The sequence below is a fragment of the Nyctereutes procyonoides genome, unplaced genomic scaffold (assembly GCF_905146905.1).
Source record: "Nyctereutes procyonoides isolate TBG_1078 unplaced genomic scaffold, NYPRO_anot_genome, whole genome shotgun sequence".
In the NCBI taxonomy this organism is placed as follows: domain Eukaryota; kingdom Metazoa; phylum Chordata; class Mammalia; order Carnivora; family Canidae; genus Nyctereutes; species Nyctereutes procyonoides.
In genome coordinates, this window is record NW_026575146.1 from 48,394,463 (window position 1) to 48,416,275 (window position 21,813).

At 40.0% G+C, this 21,813-nt stretch overlaps 1 protein-coding gene across 3 annotated transcripts in view; it reads left to right on the forward strand.

The window, feature by feature from the left end:
* Positions 1–17,970, forward strand: part of PRUNE2 (prune homolog 2 with BCH domain) — a 257,435-nt gene extending 239,465 nt beyond the window's left edge. The window contains exons 16-19 of one of the 3 annotated variants that reach the window (XM_055311153.1): positions 2,490–2,588; positions 5,767–5,802; positions 10,770–10,817; positions 14,660–17,970. In XM_055311153.1, coding sequence (XP_055167128.1) covers positions 2,490–2,588; positions 5,767–5,802; positions 10,770–10,817; positions 14,660–14,690 — 214 coding nt within the window. In that variant the 3' untranslated portion in view covers positions 14,691–17,970. The remainder of the gene's footprint in view (positions 1–2,489; positions 2,589–5,766; positions 5,803–10,769; positions 10,818–14,659) is intronic. The other 2 variants (XM_055311154.1, XM_055311155.1) reach the window with 2 other exon arrangements.
* Positions 17,971–21,813: the final 3,843 nt, after the last annotated feature.

Consider the following 21,813-nt stretch of genomic DNA (forward strand, 5'->3'; position numbering starts at 1 on the left):
AAAAACAGTCAAGAAGCTGGCTTTGGCTCATGGGCTGTAGTTTGCCAACCCCGGTCGAATGTAATACAGCCAATAAATGATAGACTCAGGCTTTGAACCCAATTGTCTGCCTCATTGTAAAGAAAACACATTACAAAAATAAGTAAATAAATAAATAAATAAATAAATAAATAACACATTACAAGTACTTAAACATTGTATCCTACTGTCTCATCCTGTGAGACCCTCTTTAAAGATCCCCCTGCGAATCAGTCTGTATAACTAATTTTTAGACCTGAAAAAAGAGGTCATCCAAATGTATTATAGGTCTTCTCGCTGCTGAAGGTAACACCTAGGATAAAGGTAGATGAGAAATTCGTTTTTTTAAAATGTGAGGTGGAGATTGAGAGGTTAATGAGCTCAGTTATTGTTCTCAGAAAGCTCAGGGCCTCGAAGCTGACTGAAGCAGATAAGTAAGCAATTACAACGCAGAGTACCTTGAGGATGATAACTCAGGGTGAGGGTGAGTTGGGGGGTGACGGGGGAGAGTAAAGGTGGAAAGTCAGCGCCAAGAGAGGCATTCCAGAAGAATGAGCCATCAAAGTGAGTTCTGAAGTACCGATAGGACTGGCTAGCTAAACCAAGGTAGAAACAGCAAGAAGGAGACAATATGGCGTGTCAGAACTGTACGTTCTAGTGAACATAACCCTGAAGCTGGAGGCTTTTCCCTACGCCCACTCCATCTTTTATCACAACCTGAATTTAGCTCAGAAAGTCCAGGGGAAAAGGCCTCACGTAGCCTATCATTGGTAGTGTGTGTTCGCCCAAGACTTATCAGGACTACAAGTGACTATATGGAGATAAAAGATATTCACAAGTCACAGCCAGTGGCCCAGGGTCAAACTGCAAGTAAAATGTGAAAGATAACTATACAGAGAAATGCCCTTGCAAACACTTCCTTCTAGAATGAACAGTAGTTAAAAAGGAGGCAGTACAGTTGGCAGATAGCTCAGCATGATCAGCAGACTGGGGGAGGTCTCTTCATGGGAAAGTGTTCAAGAAAGTGCAGTCTTGATCAAGTTCCCTTTCAAGTGGAATTGAACTACATGCAATTGCAAGTAGTTCAATTCATTAAAAAATTAGTTTGCAATCATACACAAATGCCTTCTTGTAAAACATCCAATCATTAAGAATAAGACCAAGTGTTTCCTTCAACAACTACCAATTCCTCTTCCGTACTCCCTTCCCAGTGGCAAGTTCCTTCCTTGGTGAGTCTCAGTGGTATTTCACATTGTTTTCCATATGTTTACACAAATCTAACATGCTAACGTTTAAATGAAAGCTGCTCGTCATTCCGATCCAGTTACTGGGTCATGTTTTTGAACTTTGGTCCATCTGAAATGAACTCTCCAATTAGAACTTAAAAGAAGAAAAAAACTTAAAAAAAATAGTTAAGCTAAAATCTTAAGAAGAAAATGAGTTTACATAGACTTTAAAAATAGATTAACCTTGGTAGATTCTGAAAGAACTAATGACAAGATTTTTGTTTGTTAAAAACAAATAAAAAAGCAAACACAGCCAAACAAACCATAAACCAAGGACTACGGAGAGTTACAAGAACCACTGAGGGGCCATGCAATCAATGTGTGATGGAGAGTGTAGACTCTGGGCAGTGGGATGGGTGAAACCAGTGATGAGGATTAAGGAGCACACATGTAATACTGGGTGATGTGTGGAAGTGTTGAATCACTATATTGTATGCCTAAAACTAATATAACACTGTAGGTTAACTAACTAGAATTAAAAGAAAAAGTTTAAAAAAAAAATGAGTGTAGATTCTGTAGTCATACTGCCTAAGTTTGAATCCAGGTTCTACCACTTAATTGAAGGTGTGACCTTGGGCTAACACTTTACACTCTGTATCTTGAGTTTCCTTATCTTTAAAAGGAAAATAATGGAGCACCTGGCTGGCTCAGTCAGTAGAGCCTGCAACTCTTGATCTCAAGGTTGTGAGTTCAAACCCCACGTGTGGCATACAGCTTCCTTAAAATAAATTTTTTAAAAAGAGCAATAGGGGCATCCTTTTAAAAAAGAGAGAGAGAAAGAGATCGGGTGCCTTGATGGCTCAGTGCATTAAGCATCTGCCTTCAGGTCATAATCTCAGGTCCTGGGATCGAGCCCCTTGACAGGCTCTCTGCTCAACAGGGAGCCTGCTTCTGACTCTCCCTCTGTGCTCTCCCCTTGCTCATTCCGTCTCTCTCAAATACATAAAATCTTTAAAAAAAAAAATAAGACAGAATAATAGCACTTACTTCATTAGGCTGTAAGTAGAAATAAGTGAGCTAATAAATATAAACCACTTAAAACAGTATCTGGCATGTTGTAACTACTCAGATACGCAGCCTTTCTTTTCAGTGTTACATTTTTCAGGATTTTCAAGAGGCAACAGCCTTAGGAGGGATGAAGTAGCCACTAATGATATCTTTTTTTCTTTTCTTTTTTTTTTTTAGTTCAAAATTCAGCAGTAAAATTAAATATGTCAATAGCTTATCAGAACTCAGTGGGCTGATCCCAATGGATTGTATCCATATTCCAGAGAGCATCATCAAGTAAGTCTGGATGGTTTCCAAGATTTGTAAGAAATACTGCATGTTTGGAGTAGGAGGTTGGAAAAGAACTCATTTCTGGAATACTGGGGAAATGACATTATCTTCTATTTAAAATGAATATTAAACATTTTTCAATAAATGGATAATTTTTCTCATAACCCATAGAGAACCATTCTGTTCTTCACGTAATCTTCTCTTGGGGTTCTTGATTATTGCTCATTCCACTTTGAATGAGCTACTATTTGGGGGACATCATGAAGTTAATCAGTGCACCTGTCACCTGTGTCTCCCACTCTCACAGACATGGGAGGGTCTGAGGTTAGCTTTGCTTTCTTTGTTGTCTTATAGAAAAGAATTTATCCACATGACCCTAGGAAAAGAGGGAGGGGGGCTACTTTTCTCTGTTCTCTTCTAAATCCTTTTTCTTCACGGTTCCCTTCAGGTGAAAGGTAAGGCAGAGTGGTAGGTGATGTGGTTAGGGATGGCCCTCTCATCAGGACCAGGTAATGTAGCAGCAGCCCATGAGGAGCAAGCATGGAGATGAAAGGTGTCTGGATCATGCTGCAAAAATAATGAGTAGCAGTTAACACCCACCACTTGGAGCTGAGACGTAAAAACACGGATACCAACAAATGAATCCTCCTGTTTGGTTCACTGTTGTAGAGAACCATTATTGTCTGTGGATCGTGCTTTTCTTCCACTGTGTCTAATTCACTTGTCTTTTTTTTTCCACTTGATTAGAAATGGGAGGAATTTAACCATTATCTCAAAGAGAACAGACAAGGATACCTCATCTTCTTCCATAAGATGGATATCAAAATGGACCTTTCAATTTGAACTTCCAAAAAGAGAGTCCCTTTACCAAAGGAAAAAAAAAAAAAAAAGGCAAAGAAACTTGAAGGATAGGACTCATGTTTGGCGGCAATGCTGTGTCAGGCCTAAAAGTGCTCTATTTATATCATGTGTTTAATCTCCCCAGTAAACTCTCATCTACAGATCAGGGAGGCTAACAATAAAGAAAAGTTACTTATGCAAAGTGTAAGTAAGAGCAAGGAGGAGATGCAACTAGATTTTGGATCCAGGTCAGCCTGGCATCAGAATTCCCATGCCCTTTTCTAGTGGTTTCCTTGACCTCCCTTAAAGTATCTATCTGAAGTCAAAGCTCAGGAGCAGAGGCATTTGGTTTTCCTTGTGCTGATACAAGGTGAACACAGGACCGTGATTTGGCTTAGAACGTCCAGTGGGTTCAGCTGAATCAAGCAGTGTTCACATAATCCTAATGATAGCTTTGATCCTCATGACTTTATGGCATTCCCACACCCAGCAAACCTCACAGCTTTGTCCTGTTGACACAAAAAGGTACATCCCCATCTCCAAAGCCACTCTTACTCTTTAAATAAAAAGAGTAACTGGAGGGGCACCTGGGTGGCTCAGTCGGTTAAGCATCTGACTCTTGATCTCAGCTCAGGTCTTCATCTCAGGGTCATGAGGAGGAAAAAAAAGTAACTAGAGTATGCACCCCCGTTAATGTTGTCTCCATTTGCAAGCCATGACAAGCACATTCTCTGTTCAAGTGGAAAGGGCAATTACTAGGTAAATTTAGTAATGCTTCCGTGGTGTGGCAGTTGGAAAGACAGAAGAGAATGGGTTTTGGAGACTTAGTATTAGACTTGAACCTTCCTACCAGCCCCCAGTGTCTCTAAAACTTCAGGCAACCTATTAAACCCCCCCCCCCACGTCTCTCAGCTGCAGCATCCAGAAAGTGGAGAAGTAGGGGAAAATTCATAGAAAGATTCAGAGGATTGAATGAAAATATGCATAATGCCTTCAGGAAGCCTCCCAGCCTGAGGTGGCAATCCAGAATGTTATTTATTATACTCATGTTAATAGTATAACATGAGTCTCTCATGTTATGTTAGAGACTTATTATCATATGGGACATTTAAATGAGAAGTTAAACACCTCCAAGGCACTTTTCATTCATTGACACCCATCATTTTTCAAAGGCTCCCATTCAGGAGAAGTTTCATCAGGGAGAAGTGTTCCATTTGGAAAAAATTGACAATAATCCATGTCTTCACCGTGTGTCCATGTTTTCTCCTGTCTTGCACAATCCATCTCCTCTGGATGTCCTTTCTACCACTTCTATTCTTTCTATTCATTTTCAGGTTATGCCATTTTCAAATTGGTATGAGCCATAGCTCCCTCCTGTTACTGAATAACATTTAGAGAGTCTGGTCTTGGCCAATCCCAAGACCAGTATTCAGCTGGGATGGAACCTGTCATCAAAGGCTTAAATTAAAAAAAAAAAAAGATGCCCAATCTGGAATCAGATTTATCATTACTGATTACAGTCAATTCTTGTTATTTGTAGCAGTTATGTTCTAGAACCCTGAGTGGCGAATACCAAACCGTTGTTCCTAGGGGAAATATGGAGCTAATTAAGTTCCTGCAAGTGTCTGGTTAATTTTCATTAGCCAATTAATACATAACTTTGTTCTATGTGTGTTTCTGTTTAAAGACACTTTATTTGATGTATATTGTTTATTCGCTAACATTGAATTTATGGCCAGTGGCATCATAACTCCTGACTAAACAAAGCTTCTGTAACACATGCACATTCGCACATTCTCCCATAAGGCACCTCACAGCCTGCCTGTGCTTAGGAGCACCAGCCAGAACATAAGAACTATGCCAAGAGGTCATTTCAAATGGTGAAATCACCGAACAAAAAACACAAAAACAAGGAAAACATGGAGATAAATAGACTGCAAATGGGAAGCCTGCTGACAGCAGGAGAGCCTTGTCTTGTTCAGCCTCAACTAGGAACATGCCCATCGGGTTACTCAAATTTCTTGTCACTCAGTGAAAGTCAGCAAGTGACCATGAAAAGTGCCATGGGTATTGATTCTGGGGTTAGAAATTAACGTTTAATAGGTAAGCAAATTGGCAAACACAGATTCTGCAAATAATGAGGATTGGCTGTATATACTTGATTATATCAAAGGAAAGTTTAAGTTTTCTCCCAAAAGAGAATTTTATTATTCTGGGGGCGGGGGTGGGGGGTGGGGGATAGGCTTTTTCTCTCAAGTCTTGACCGTTCTTTAAACCATATACCTGTCATTTTCTCCATCTGTTTGCTCATTTTCCTCATTGCATTCGCTTTTTGTCTCGTAAGGTACGATGAAGAGAGATCTTATAAGAGAAGTGTGAGGTAAAATCTCCTGAGCTACAATTCATGCTGGATCCTCTGTGTGTGTGCTCCAGTGTCTTACTCGTGGGTGACCTCAACATGCTACCTGAGTGAGAGGTCGTTCTATCAGTCCCTTGTTGTATACCATTCTGGGTCTTTGTCTTGTCTGTAAAGCTGTTGAGGTCAGCCTGTTCGGCAACTGAAACCCACTAAACCAGATACACCCTTGACTTGGCCCAGGCTGCAAGCTAGCTCTCACTGTACCCAACAGACTGATGTGGATGTTTTCAGCTTTATTCAGCCAGCATGTTTCTGATCTTCTTGCAACTTGTATATCTTACCTTCGTGAAAGAATTTGCAAAGTAAACGTATGGAAACACCAAATGGGAGGAAATGGCACCATGTCTATAATTGAAGGAGCGTGTCTCAGTGCTCCCAAGGATGGTTTTTAAACGCACATATGCTCCACTTATGTTTGGCTCCGCTTTGCTGGGTGACTGTCTCACGCTGTGCTTGCTTCTTTTTTGTTTCTTTTCTACACCGATAATTTTTGCTCATGCAGACTGGATGAAGAACTGAGAGAAGCATCAGAAGCAGCTAAGTAAGACTTGGTTTTCATTCAGCAGCTGGCGTGATGTTGGCTTGCATTTCAGGAATGAATTGGGAGAACCTGCATGCCTGGTGTTTTATTCTTGCATCCTGATAGTAACACTGCACCTTAGATATTCCCTTTTTCCCATGATAGATGCGATTTCTGGTATTCGTTCTACAGTCCATTTTACCCTGTGATCTTGGTTATCTTAAGGAATGCATTTGTTACTATTGTTTAATTTTTTTTAATATGCATACTGTTTTAGGCACCACAGCCCAGGAACACATCACAGGCATTGCCACATAGCATAGCATCCAGATGATTGTTAGATATTTTGATGCAACAAAAGCTTACTAATTCATACTAATGGAGAGAAGTGATGACAAGTTGAAACTTGGAATATTTTTGTAGAATCAATTTCATGACTTTCCGAGGTTTTTTAAAACACATTATTTAGTGACTTAGAAATATTGCTTAATGAAATAATGCTTCTGAGCTTTTTAGATGAATAGAAAAAGAATCATTAGTCACTATTATTAAAGGATAATTTTCAAAAAAGCAAAATCTTAACTTTAATACAAATATAAAATGAATACATGCCAGTAATTTTATTCAATTAATTACTTAATGAAGGAACCAGTAAAGTGTTAAAACCAGTTCAAAGAACATTTGTGAAGCTAGATTTCATTTGGTAATTTATGAAGGAATGTTAGGATAAATGGATCAATGCCCGACAGGGCAATAAATTGTAACCTAGGATAAACTTCTCCATTGGGCAGAAACTATTTGCATCTCTCTGTTCAACAAAAATGTACGAGTTAACCTCTTTCCCCAAAGAGTTGTAAAATAGCCCATCAATAGAAAGTCAACTCAGCATGGCTTTGAAAGAACATTCAGTAATTGCCTTTTCTTATTTCCAAGTTCAAAAACTGATTTTCCTGACACTATATGTCAAATATAGACAAGTACTATTTGGAATGTGTATTATATTAAAGCTTCTCCATTTCAAATGTTGCTTACACTGTTAATTTCTATGACTAGTTCCCATTTTAATAGATACTGCAAAAGCAGAAACCCAGGCAATGTCCAAACAGCTATAAATTCTGAATAAATAAGTTATTTTTTTATGTATAGGTGTAAATGCCAATTCCTCCTGAGAATAATCCATTGAGATTTTTTTTTCTACAGCACATTTTTATTGTAGGTAATCTAGAATTATTTGCCCATAGGGTGGATGTTTTGGATTAAAATTCAAGGAAGAAGGCCATCTGGCTGTCTCAGTTGGAAGAGAATGTGACTCTTCATCTCAGGGTCATGAGTTCAAGCCCCACATTGGGCATAGAGCTCACTTAAAAAAAAAGTCATTAATTAATTAATTTGAGAAAAGATTTTTGCCTTAGAAATATTAGCATTAGTATAGTTTGGTGTTGCAATATTCCTGTCTTTTTTTTTAGTTTTCTTTCAAGATAACTGTCACCCCTTTACACTAACAATACTCAAAAAAGTATTTACATTTATACTCTATCAGAATCCTCTTAGTCTCAAACTCAACTGAGACAAACCAGAATTTGGAAAAGAAAGGAAGATCTTAGGAACCAAGAAACCAGATGTTAGCGTAATGTGCCCCGTTGGCATTTATCTGTACTCAATTTGCATCATGTCATGAGATTCCCCAGAGACAGAAAGAGCAATGATTTTCTCTTTCAGATAATTTCCCCCCCAGAATAACATATTTATAAAATTAAGGAGGTGTTTTCCAGACAAAAGGTCGAGGGGAAGGAAATCAATAATTTTCACCCATTGTAAAGCCATATTGCCATGTACTTTCATTAGTACCATAGAATCTTGCCTCCTTCAGTAAAATTTCCCTCCCTCCATATTTCTGCCCTTCCTGCTTAGCTATCCAGTAAAACAGTTATCATTTTGGGTTTATTGTGTAGCTCTTTTTCCCTCTCCAATTTTTCAGTCCCTTCAGACTCCCTCCCCAGCTATCTACATGGTCTCAGATGGTCCTGAGATGACTTGATCTTCTTCCTGAAGGAAGCACCAAGCATGCCCAGCACACAGTAGATGCTCAGTAAATTTCTGCTGCATAAATTAACAAATGTGCATAAAATTAAGTTCATCACTGTGGAGCAGTGAGTCTCAGACTTCACTGTGCATCAGAATCACCTGGAGCCCTTTGAAACACAGCATCCTGGGCCTCACCCCAGAGCCTCTGATTCAGCGGGCCCAAGAATCTGTAACTCTAATCCACTCCAGTGATGCCAATGCTGCCCATCTTAGGGTCACACTCTGAGAATCACCACCTTAAAGGAGGTGATGCCTGAATAAAATTAACCAGATTTATTCAGGTGATGCCTGAATAAAATTAACCAGATTTGTCTTAGGAGTCTGTGTTCTTCCTTTGGATTCAGGGGATAAGCTACTCGTCTGAATTCCCCTCCAACTGATTCTACTTCTTTTGAAGGTGACATGACATGTGTGAGAAGTGGAAGTATATTTGCACAAGTGAAAATGTAAGGGAAAAGAATTTTACTCTGTTGGCCCCACAGATGATTGAAATACCTCTAAGTCTTACCATTTCAGCATACTAACTACATCTCCTTAACTACCTTTTGGCCTCTGAAGTGGCTCCCAAATCCTTGGACAGACTATATATGATGATTTGGGGTTCAGAAAACATGGTATGGTTAGGTTCTAGAAGCCAGATAACCCAGACCCACCCTGTCCTTCCACATGACCTTTATTAGAAAGCTTCAGGCTGGTTCTAACTTAAGGCAAACATATACCTTGCCAGGGAACAAAACCTATCTGTTGTTTTGCTTTATTTTCAAACATTCTCCTACTCACACACCTCTTCTTAATTGACTTTCAGAAAGTGATTTCTTCAGCCTATGTTTATGTTTTCCTTAAAACTTGACATCCGTTCAGGAAGGAAAATATTAGCAAAGGACTAGTTGTATATAGAGAGCCATTCTCATTTTGAAAATGGTAAAGAATCCACCAGTTGTCTTCAGAGTGACAGGATTAAATGGATTGCAAATTGCTGTTTCCATTGGAAGGATTTTGCAAAGTTAAAAAAACAGAAAAGCTAGATTCGGAAAAATACCCTTTCCTGATGCCATTCCGGCTTTGCTAGGTTTTTCTAGCATACTGTCAACACTTGCTTGACTGTCCTTGTTCACTCAAGTTGCCAAATATCCTCCATAAAAACCACCAGTGAGAAGGGTGGATGGGGAGGAGAGCCCTCTGTCCTTCCCAGTGAGATAGCCTTCCGCCATCTCAACAAAATGCCTAATGTTAATAACTGAACCTCTTATGTTCAAACAGATATATTAGCTTATGAAACAAATCATATTATGAAAAGAACTCTTTCGTTTAAATAGATCCATAGAGGGGCTCCTGGGTGGCTCAATCAGTTGAGCATCTAACTCTTGGTTTTGGCTCAGGTCATAATCTTAGCATCCTGAGGCTCCATGCTGAGCTTGGACTCTTCTTGAGATTCTTTCCCCATCATTCCCTCCTTCCTCCCTCCCTCCTCTCTCTTTTCCCCTGCTCCCATGCTCTCTCAAATAAATAAATAAATAAATAAATAAATAAATAAATAAATAAATAAAATCTTTTTAAAATAAAAAAGATCATAAAAATTTCTTTAGTTTGTCAATAAAATATGACCAGAGGGGAGAAAGTAAAAGTTGAAATGTACTATTTATCAGAAAATATAAAGCACATGCAAAATTTGCTTACAGAGGAATCCCACCAATAAGGAATATCATAATCAGCTAATATTACAGCAAAAGCATAAATGTGTGCATACATCATGACAAAACTTTTATTTCTTTATTTCATATGGTTACATTTTTCTTTCTGGACACAGTTTAGGTTAATCTTAGAAATCACTCCTATTACCTGAACACAGCTCAGCCTTAAGTATCCTGTAATAAGGAAAGCTGACACTGGCATTTTTTTCTTTTAGTCTCTAGGACAATCCTCATTCTTGTGCAAGCTGAAAGTTAACTGTGTTCATGTACATATAAAATTAGGCTGCTTGAGAGGGATTGTCCTCGGTGTATAACGTATGTTATTTGGGTTACAAATAAAAATTTGTAATATCATGATCTCTAAATATGATAGATTGAAACGCCAGGAAACAGTAACAAGACCAGAAGAGACTACTGGAGCTGTTTGGAATTTCAATCTTCCTTTTTAAACTTTTAAATCATGAGTAGTGACTATGTTTCAAAACTGATGGTAAAAGAATCAGGCATAGATGTGTTCGATATTAGCAATGAGACATCAAGCGGTTTTAAATGCAGGTGTCTGTTGTCCTTACAAAGTGGTAACAGTGGAGAAAATGTTTACTTGCTTCCTTTTTTTTCCCCCTTGCACTCAGAACTAGCTGCCTTTACAATGATCCAGAAATGTCTTCCATGGAGAAGGAGTAAGAATTCACCATCATAACATCTATGTGGTTACCTATAGCATTGTAATGGATGGGCTCTAAAAGAAAACAAAAATACATCAAGGATTGGGTAAACTCTGTTCAGATGTTCAGCTTTCAGGTTTTCTATTTCTCAGATCAGAACCTTAAAAGACAAATGTGCCGACTTAATACCCACCATCTCTTTCATGATCACTATTACATTCCCTGAGGAAACTTTAAGTCTACTTGGCATTTCATTTTCCAATCAAAAAATGAACAGAAAATGAATATTAGAGCCAGATGTAGGAGCATTTGGGCAGGAGGAATGCAACTCTGCTTTCTGAATTACATCATCTATTTTAATTAGTGAAGTTGGCAGTTACATTTGAACTTAATATTTCAGTGGATGGGGGAGATGATGTCCTTGTTTTAAAAATCCCAAGAGGCAAGAGTCTGGATGGAACTTTAGGAGTGAGCTAGTCTATCTGGCCTCATCCTGTGAGAAACAGAAGTCAAACACGTAGTGAGTGCTCAGCATGTACCAATTCTATGTGAAAAGCCTCATGCACATTATCTGATTTTTATCCTCAGAATCAGCCTATGAGGTATGGAAAGAGTGGCATAGACAGAAAGAGTGTCTGACCAGTCCAGAGTTTTACAGTTGTAAAAATGTCCCAGAGCTGGGATGTGAATCTGCAGTTCCTGGCCAATGGTTTTGAAATCAGAGAGGTGGTCATAATTCTGGAATGGGTGTATAGCCTCTGATTTAACTTTGGTTAGACTAGGAGAGAACAAAATTAGTTCCCTAAGAGAACAGAGTTGATTGTCAGCCAAGTCAGTTTCAGGGAATAAAGTGTGGTCACCAACATGCTCTCTCAGAGGGAACCTGGCCACCCAGCTGAGAGCTCCTAATCTGATTTGAGTTGTGGAGAATTTAACCCTGTTCCTTCAGGGAATCCAAGAGGGGCCAAGATGGGATCTAAATGTGTCGGCTATTGTCACGTTTTGCTCTCTTTGGACCTCCTTGCCCTCAAAGTCCGAAGCAAGGATGGAAAATCATGGTCCAGCAGCTCTGTGGGTGCCATGATGAACTTACAGTTTAAGGAAATTTATGGACAACCCCAGAGAGAAAGCCCTCACGAAAAGAGTAAAGAACAAGGGCTGTAAGGGGACCTCTGGAAATCACAGAGCCATTTTTCTGAAGGTTTCACTTGCCCCACCTCTTTGAAATGAAGGCAACAATTGCTTCAAGCAAATAGCCACATGGATATTCTGCAAGGCAAAAACTGAGAGCCTCAGGCCACCTTCATTCCTTCTGCACATCTCGCCTCCCTCAGCAAAACAGCACCCCCTAGAGCAGAGTCGCAGGCCCGCAGCTCACGAGTGCGTGGCGGGGTTGCCAGTGCCCACGGCTGCAACATCTGCGGGCTTACCCACTCCTCCGCGTGCCTTGTCTGTTTGGCTCCTTGTGTGTATGTAGGGCTCATTGGGTTGGGGGGAAAGGGCCAAGCACTGCTTTATGTTTGGATTCATTGCAGGGCTGGGCATGGGGGAGGGAGGGATGCCGCAAAGGTTAATGCTACTTCCCACTTCTAGAACATTCTTCACCATGCCTTGTCTTTCCCAAGCCCTTACCGTGCACCTGAGCCCAGCGCAAAGGATGCGATCCAGGCTGAGGGGCCAGAGTGGCCAAGAAGTTCTTACGCTGACTTCTAGCCCTGGATTTCTGGCTTTCATTAGTATAAGATTAAGGGGCTTCTTTTACCTTTGGCTCCAGTGAGGAAGCATTTTACACCTTCTGTAGCTAGTTCAGAATGGATCACCTGCAACGGCTCTTTCAAGCAGCTCATTCAAGCCAAGAATAAAATGCAATGTGCGCCTCTCCTTTTCCTTAGAGAAAGAAGGGGAAGTTGTGCCTATCCCTGCCATCTTCCTACATAAAACACAAGAGTGTATATCCATCATTAAACAATTATCGTCAGATATGTTTAAGGAACCTCGTTTAACACGTGGGAAGCCAAAATGGCCCGTAGTTTCTATGTCTCACTGGAAAGTTGGGTATAGAAATTTCAGCCCATGTGCCCAAAGGTGAGGGATATTCCTTTTGTATTGTAATTCTGATTCAAAGTAAATTTTCCCCCAAAACTGTACTATTTTAAAAAGTATCTCCAGGTGCTTGTCTCCTTCACTTTCAAGTTTGGATTTTGTTTGTTCATGTCCTAAGACTTGCATATGCTTTTAAAATATTTTTACATAAATAAAAAGTGTATCCAATGTAGGGCATGTGGTACTATGTGGGGAGATTTAAATTAGCATTGCTGGTACTTCATTGGCCCCACAGGACAACTGTCAGTTTTTACTCTTCAGTGTGGCTTTCTGTATTTACTTAAAAATCATCCACTTCTGACTATCCCTGGCTTCTTCCATAAACTGCATAGTTTCAGTGTTTCAGCTTTTTGTTTACCAAGAATTGAAGGGATACATTTCTAAAACCCTAGAAAGTTTATCAAAAAGTCATTATGGGGGTGCTTGGCTGGCTCAGTTAATGAAGCATGTGACCCTTGATCTTGGGGTTGTGAGTTTGAGCCCTACATTAGACATAGAAATTACTTAAAAATAAAATCTTTAAAAAAAAAAGTCAGTATGAAAAATGAGGTGTTTCAGAATAGGCATCCTGGTGTGTTTTGTCTGTTTTCAGATTTTTATCAGGGCCCATTTCAAAAAGATCCTGAGCTACTACTAGTATTCTACTACTACTAATGCTAGTACTACTACTTACAATTGAAAACACTTGAGACTGAATCCTTAGCAAGCCTTCAGAGAGGTAGATTCTATTTTACTGATACAGATATAGAAATTTAGGCAAGGTAGGTAACTCGGCCAATGCCCTGAGCTAATAGGTGGTAGACTTGAGGGCACTTCAAAAGAAAGATATTTCACTCCTGTAAACTAGATGGGCAAGCAGCAGTGTGGGTTACCAATGGCTTTATTTACAAAGTTGCCCAAGGAGCCCCCCCCACCCCACCCACCCCCGGCTGCTATAGATCCGACAAGCAAAGCACAATGACCTGTGCACACGAAGGGCCAGGAGGGCAGATCTAAGTGACATCCACAGATACTTCCTAAATTGCCTTTTTCAAATGGTGTTTTTCTTTGTTCGTGGCTGAAGTTCTTTTGGGTTCTCTTCTCTGGCAGGTGCCAGGAATTTGTGGTAAGTTCACTAAAAGCCAGTAGAGAGAAACAAGTTGCCCAAGGTCTTTGAATATTTTCTAGATAATTGGAAACCCACTAGACTTTCCTAAAAACAACCTATTCTTAGGTTATAAGAATCCATCTCAATCAAATTGGCTAACTCCTGTCAAGCAAATTCTTTGGCTCTAGTAATGTTGGGGTTTGTTTTTGTTTTGCCATCATTTCATTGTTGACCACATTCTTGCTATGTAGCACTTACCAGATGTTACTTATTTCAGGCAGATCATGTATTTGCCCCACTGGGAAAGGTCATTTATTGGAAATAGGTAGAGCCCTTATTCCCAAAATGCAATAATGTTCCTTAATCCACTTCTGAAACAAGCCCTCATACATGTCTTTTGCCTCCCTAGATCATTTCAAGAGGCGTAAAATGCTTCCAGAAATAGTTTTGTAAGAAATAAACAGATTCCACATTTTAGAGAAAGCCCTGACAATGAGGGGGAAGGTTGTGACTTACCAGGTGTTGCATGATTTATTTTCATTAAGTCCTTTGAGGGGAAAAAAAAAAAAAGAAAGCGAACACCTGCCACTCCAAATCATCACTAAATATTTTGTATTCAGTTGTTCATATTTCTCATTGTTTTCTTCTTTTTTTTTTTTTTCCTAAGCATTGACCTGAAGCTAAAAGGAAAGCCCTAGTTGGCCATGTTGGAAGAAGAGGATATTTTTCTGCTTCGTGTTTCTGCTGAAGCGTATCTACCTGGAAGAAACAGGGCTGATGCTACTTTGTTTCCATTTTGCACTACCTGGTGCCATTCTAAATTTCTAAGGGGAAAAACAGTAAGGGAATTTGTTTACTCTTCACATATTTTATGAAATCGTGTGTATTTTCCTATTTTGCCAATTACGTGCCTCAAAGATTTTAGTTGAACCTTAGCAAGAAAAGAGGACCTTCCATTTCAATGTTTTGTTAACCCTTGGTGCAGTGGTATCTCATCTCTTAGACTGGTGTTGACCAATCAGATACCTTCCATCAACTATTAATCATGAGTGGGTTCATTTCCAGAGATTAGCTGGATTTCTCCTGGGTGATTGCTTTAGATTTAAAATACCCAGGGCTCAACACTCCCTAGGCAAGCTGTCCCCTGTGTAACTCTGCCTTTAAAACCCTAGGCTTTGCTTAGCACAGATGTAAGCCAGACACAGGTGGGAATCCACATCAGCTGAGCATGCCCACTTCGCTCTTGTCCACATGAATTGTCTCTAATGTCTCAAAGAGAAGCCAGGTTTTCTAAATCACATCAGTTTTATTTGTCACATTAGGTGTCGTGTTTTCTGGGAATTGGTCTTTCTAAAAATAATTATTTCTCCAGTGATTGTTGAAGACTTCCACGCTGATAAAGTTAAGGATCCATGTTGGCATTTTTTGGTAACTGTCTGCACTTTGCACTGTCAACTTAGTTCAAAATGTTAAATTTTAGGGGCCAAGGATTCAAGTGTAAGGTGGTCCACTCAGAAATTCATTATTTGGTAACCTTCATTTTTCTAAAGTTCTCCCTCACATGTGTTGTAAAAAGTAATCTGCCTTCAATCACTTTAACTTGATCAGAGGTTTAAAATTACATATGAGTGTGTACTATCATTTGCAAAAATCTGTAGTCTTCATATGCCCTTTAAAATCCCAACATGATTTCAAATCTGTGGGCCTCTAGCAGAGTGGTTGGCAAAGCAATGGCCAAATTTAGCACACCACCCGTTTTCACATGGCCTTCTCCTTAAGAATGGCTTTCACATTTGGTTCGAAAAAGATTTTTTTTAATGTTTCACGACACATGGAAATTATTCAAATCTCAGTATCGGTAAATAAAGTTTTGTTGAAACATGGCCATACACGTTGGTTTACAAACTCTCCGTGGCCACTTCTGCACAGCAACAGCAGAGGTGAACAATTGTCAACAGACCACGTGGCCTACAAAGCCTAAAATGTTTACTCTCTTTATAGAGAAAGTTTGCTGGGCCCTGCCTCCTCCAGTGCACTCACTTTCCTCCCCTTTCCCATTTGGATTCGCATGTTAGTTTCTGTAACAGAATATATAAGTAAACCTGCAAACCAATCTATTCTCTTAAAATAAAATTTGGACAACCACAGTCAGTAAAGTAAATGGCCTGCTAAAAAGACATGGAGTCCTGGCCACAAAAGCGTGGCTCAGGGTTTGTTTACATGACCTCAAGTGAAGCTTGCTTAGGAGGCTTTTGGGCTGTTTACAGGTGTTGTCGAGGTCCTGAACTTACTTTGGGGACCGTTCTTATTTCCTGGTATCACCTGTTTCTAATAAGCTAGCAACGGTAAAAATGTAGTGGACACCAGGATTTCACCATAGGCGTAGGGTGGTAACCACATCTTGGAAAGCTGCCTGGGGAACTTGGGTCCTGGGTGTTCTGAGCTTTGAAACACCTTAAGGGAGACCTCTTTGTACAGGTGACTGAATTTTGCTGACCTCATTCACTTCCTGTCTCCCACTCACCTTCCAGATGTGCTCTCAGACACACAGGTCAGCGCCCTTTCCTCCATCAGCCATAGTTAACCAAGATCCTCCTGTGTCCCTTTCAACCGAGCATCTTGTTGAACTGTGTTCTTTTGGGTCCCCTCCCTCTTAATATCTGTCTTGTCCAACAGATAAACCCTAGATCATACCCTCTCTCTCAGCCCAGCTCCACCTTTGGAAGCCCGAATTATGCCTCTCCCAGAGCTTAGTGTTGACATAAGACTGGTGACCTAATATTCCGTTGGTTCACCCACTGACCACTGTTGCTCTGGCACAGTTATTAACAATGCTCCCTTTTTGCTCAGCCGTGTCCCATCTTGGAAAATGAATTAAATGGTTCCCCCCAAGCCACAGGAAGGAATGAAGAAATCAGTGTTGTGTTTAGTTGGTGCAAGCCAGAGGACATAGAGCTACTGATAGAGAAGTCCTATTAGATTCAGCCGGACACGGCAACAATCTCGCCTTTCACATTTTCCTTGAGCTTGACTAGCCTGTTCACGGAAAACAACTCAGGTGGTGTCCGTTTGAAGCTTCATCTTCAATTTCAATGGAAATTATGAGCCTTTCTCCCAGTCTTTGATTTTGTTTGGGCTGTTCTGTGGGCTGCACAACCATTCTGATAGGCATCTGCTATTTTATTATCTTAAAAAGATAAATTAATGTAACTGCACGTGCTAGAGAAAAGCCACTATGTAAATTCAGTCCACGTAAATAGAATTCTAGAAGAATCTTGAAAAAATAATCCCTCAGCAGATAGGTAGACAGATGTAAACATTCACATCAATAGCTATCTAGCTCTTGCATTCTGAACATTCTTGCTTTGGTTCTGACTTCTGGGAACGCTTTTACACTTTTCCTGTAGGTTTGTAGTTAAGGGCACCAGGGGGTCCCGAGGTAAAGTCTTGTTTTGCCAAAGTGGCAGCCGCTCTTTGCTTAGCTCCATTAAGAAAGACCACAAATCTACATAGAAGATACCATCAAGGAGTGAAAAGATCTTTTTGAGGGCAATAGCGAGGTATCAAAGAAAATCCTGAAGTTCCTTATTGAAGCCATGCAATGTTTTGTGGGGTTACCTTCTAAGATACACTCCAACATGTGTGAAGAAGTCACTACTCTAAGCTTTTGTGTTATTAAGACGTCATTTTAAGTATTTGGTTATGGCACTACGTTTGCAACTCATCTAAACATAATGCCTCAGCAGTAGTTTGCTCCCTTAGAAACATTTAGATGTGCACAAACTAATCTTTTATATATTTAAAAGTTTTTCTACCATGTATTAGATTGCTCAGAATAAAGTATCTATTAGATTGTTTTGGTAAATAAATAATTTCTCTCTAAATAGTGTGGATTAATAATATAAAGATATGTAACAACACCATATAAAAAAATATATATATATAGCCTCTCTGTTATAATTCAGAAATAAAAACTGATTCCACAAGTCATGGGCTTTCTTTTCTCCATGTCACTGAGAATCTTTCTGTAGCTTCACTTCTGCAGAAGACTTATGTGGATGTCAGTGTAGCTTGGCACTTGGTACTTGAGGACAATACTACTTTTGGCTTTTGTGGTTACTTGATTTTTGTCCACTTCTCCTTTCTCTGTCCTTTGCCTTTTGGGGGCATGTGTTTATTTTAAAATCAAAATACATTAGATAGCATTTTATTTTTAATTTTGGGTTCCCCCCAACCACCACCACTTGTACAGCCTTCAGGCAAAATCAGACTTGGGAATTAACCCCTGTGCTGAAAAGAAAAGAAAAGAAAAGAAAGAAAAGAAAAAGGAAAAAAATCTAATAAATCTGTACCTCTGCCTCTCCAAAAGTAGTTTGAGTAATCAAATGGGCAGCTGCTCTACAGAAAGCAAGGCATTGCATGTTCTCACGATCTAGGTATGAGTCCTGGTACCCAATGAAGGTAAGAAGGACAAGAGAAGACGGAGAAGTGATTATGGTCAAATGAAGGGCATGACACTGCAAGGTAAACTGTTCTACTCATCCTCCCCCTTTCCCTAACAATATTAATGGGAACTGGAAGAAGGCTAGGAGTCCAGCACTGGGGGAGACGATTAGTAGAAAGTGATGAATACACCCTGTGGCATACTCTACAGCTGTTAGAAAGCAACAAACTACGCATTCATAGAGCCACACTTAGAGGGTAGAGTGGAAGAAGAAAGAAAAACTCAATACAACTCAAAAACCTCAATAGTGTCATGTATGTAACTTCTAAACCTACACATGGGGATACCAATGCTACATATTATATAAGATGCATGCATATGCAGGGATTTGGCACACTCATTAGTTAGGGTATGGTGTGGCTCTAGGAGTAGGGATCCAGGATGAAGTGGGGAGTCTCATTAGAAGCCAAAATTGAAAAGAATATGTTATGTTCTGACGAGATCGGGCACATTCAGTGTGGTATGGCTGTAGACTGAATATGTTATGTTCTGAAGTTAAAAGTAAGGAAAATAAAATGTTAAGCTTTTAACCATAGATCATAGAAAAGCTGTGTCAAGGCACAGCCAAGGGGCTGTTTCTTCCACAGCTTCTCTTGCAGTTGTACCGTCTCCCTGAGTTGGCAGCATCAGTGTGCTTGCCAGAGCCGCCCCGGGTTCCATCACCCTGTACAGTCGTGGAGAGTTTAATTAAGCTGGGACCTTTTGGTTGTACAGACCAATCCTCACACTGCTGTGGGTTTTGCAGAGCAAAGAGATTGCTTTGTGAGGGTAATTTTCCTTTAGAATTCCACTCACATTCATCCAAAATAAGTCCCTTAGGTCAGGAAAAAATTATTTATTTTTGCTATATGATCTTTTTAATGATAACTTAGATGGCAGGCACCAGTCACTGCCAACTACTATCCTCTCTAGCCTTACCCCTTGAAAGGGGCCTGCACCCTGCTGCTAGATCATACCCTCCTTGTGAAAGTCTTCCTCCTTAGATTGGTGAACTCAATTCCCATTGTTGCCTGTATTCATTATCTATTGCTACAAAACAAATTATAGTCAATTCTCCTTATTTGAGGTAGTTATGTCCTATAAAGTCACTGAGAAGGCTGAATTAGCAAATGCTGACCTACTGTTCCTCAGTTACAGGGTCAGGCTCCTTTGGGCTGCTGATCGTATTGTTCCCATGAAATGATCAATACATAACGTTGTTTAATGTGTGTTTCTGTTTAAATACGCTTTAATATATTTTCACTGCTTCATTAACAATGAATTCGCAGTCAACAGCCTGAATATAACTCATGCCTGATTGAAGTTTATCTGGTACATGAATTTTTGCCCTAAGAAATTCCTGTGCTTAGGAACACTAGCATTTCTGCTCTGTGCTTGGAGACCATTTAAAACAGAGAAATCAACAACAAAAATCACAAAAATGCACAGAACATGGCACTAAATTGCGCCTGAAAAGAACACGTGTTTACTGTATGAAACCAAAACAAGAAGCAGAACCTTGCCTTGTTTGACCTCAGCTGGGAACATGCACGGCAGGCAATTCAAAGTTTTCAGTATTCTACACATGTCCACAAATGACCCTGAAAGCGCCATGAGTATTGATTTAGAAGTCACTCATAAGTCTGAGTGAGTAGGTGAATTTGCAGCGTGGAATCCTTAAATAATGAGTATCAACAATCTGCCAAAATTCAGCCACCTAAAACAAGCATTATCATTTCAGTTTCTTTTCTTTTTTTTTTTTTTTTTTTTTTTAATTTATGATAGTCACAGAGAGAGAGAGAGAGGCAGAGACACAGGCAGAGGGAGAAGCAGGCTCCATGCACCGGGAGCCCGATGTGGGATTCGATCCCGGGTTTCCAGGATCGCGCACTGGGCCAAAGGCAGGCGCCAAACCGCTGTGCCACCCAGGGATCCCCATCATTTCCGTTTCTGTGGCTTAGAAATCCAGATACATCTTAGCAGGTCCTCCACACCAAAGTCCCACAGGCTGCAATCATAGGGTGGGCCTGAGACTCAGGCAAAGTTCCACTGGCACAGAATCTGCTTCACGTGGTTGTAGGCAGGGTTCAGTTTCTCCAAGGTTGTTGAACTAAGGCCTTCATCCTTTGCTGGTTATTAACTAGAAGCTGCCCTTAGTTCTTTGACTCTTGGGCCTCCCCAATATGGCAGCTTATTTCACTGAAACCAAAAAGAAAGGGTCTGCCAGCAAGGTGGCAGTTACCATTGTTTGCAACCTAATCACCAAAGTGATGTGTCATTTTTGCTGTATTCTATTGATTAGAAGCAAGTTACTAGATCCAGCCCTTGCGTAATATTCTCATTTCTCAATGTTTCTCTTTTCTTCCTTTTTTCTGTCATTGTCTCATGACTTCAAGTAACACATCTCTTCAGGTTATTCAAATCTTGGTTTCAGTCTCAACCTCCAAACTCTCATGATCATTTGCTCAGCTGGTCTCTGTGTCCACTATAATCCCTGAGGGGAAAAAAGTTTCTCTCCCTTATCTGACCCAATGAGACCATTTCTCTACTATCCCAGTGCCATTGAAATCACATATACTGCTATTTATATGCTGGTTCTGCTTATCAGAACTAGTTTGGGCTAGTTACTTAACTTCTTCAGCTCTAGTTTACTCATTTTTTAAAACTGTGTATAAAACTCTCATCTTAGCTATGTAAGAGTTAAATGGGATTTAAGTGCCCAGAGAAGCCATGCAATATATATTCATTTTCTTCCCCACCCTCTTTTTTTCTTCATCTTTCCACATACCCAGCCTTTCCTCTGTTAACATGCCAACTTCTCCCAATCCTTGCCAACCCCACCTTTAGTTTCTGTCAACTCTGTCAGCTTCTTGTTTCCTACCCTACACATAGACTAATTCTCCTTAATCCTTCCTCCTCTTCTCCCAGAGCTATTTTAGTCCATCTCTCTTACTCCTCCCCTACTTTGTTCCCAGCTTTCACTTCCTATTTTTGCTTGGTTTACCTCTGGTTTTCACTGTTTGGAAACAACCTCAAACTTGCAAGAACAGTAGAAGAAATTACTTTTCCTCAAACCCTTGAGAGTAAGTTGTCTACATAACACCTCATCACCCCCAAATGTTTGACATTACAAACTAAGGACATTTTCATAACCCAACATAGCTATTCAATCAGGAAGTTAACACTGAAACATGACTACCACCTAATTCACACTTACCATTCAGGTTTTACCTGTTGTCTCGATAAATGTCCTTTGCAGCAAAAGGGTCCAGTTCAGAATCACACATGGTGTTTTTTCATTTCTCTTTAGTCTCCTTCAATCTGAAACTGTTTTTCAG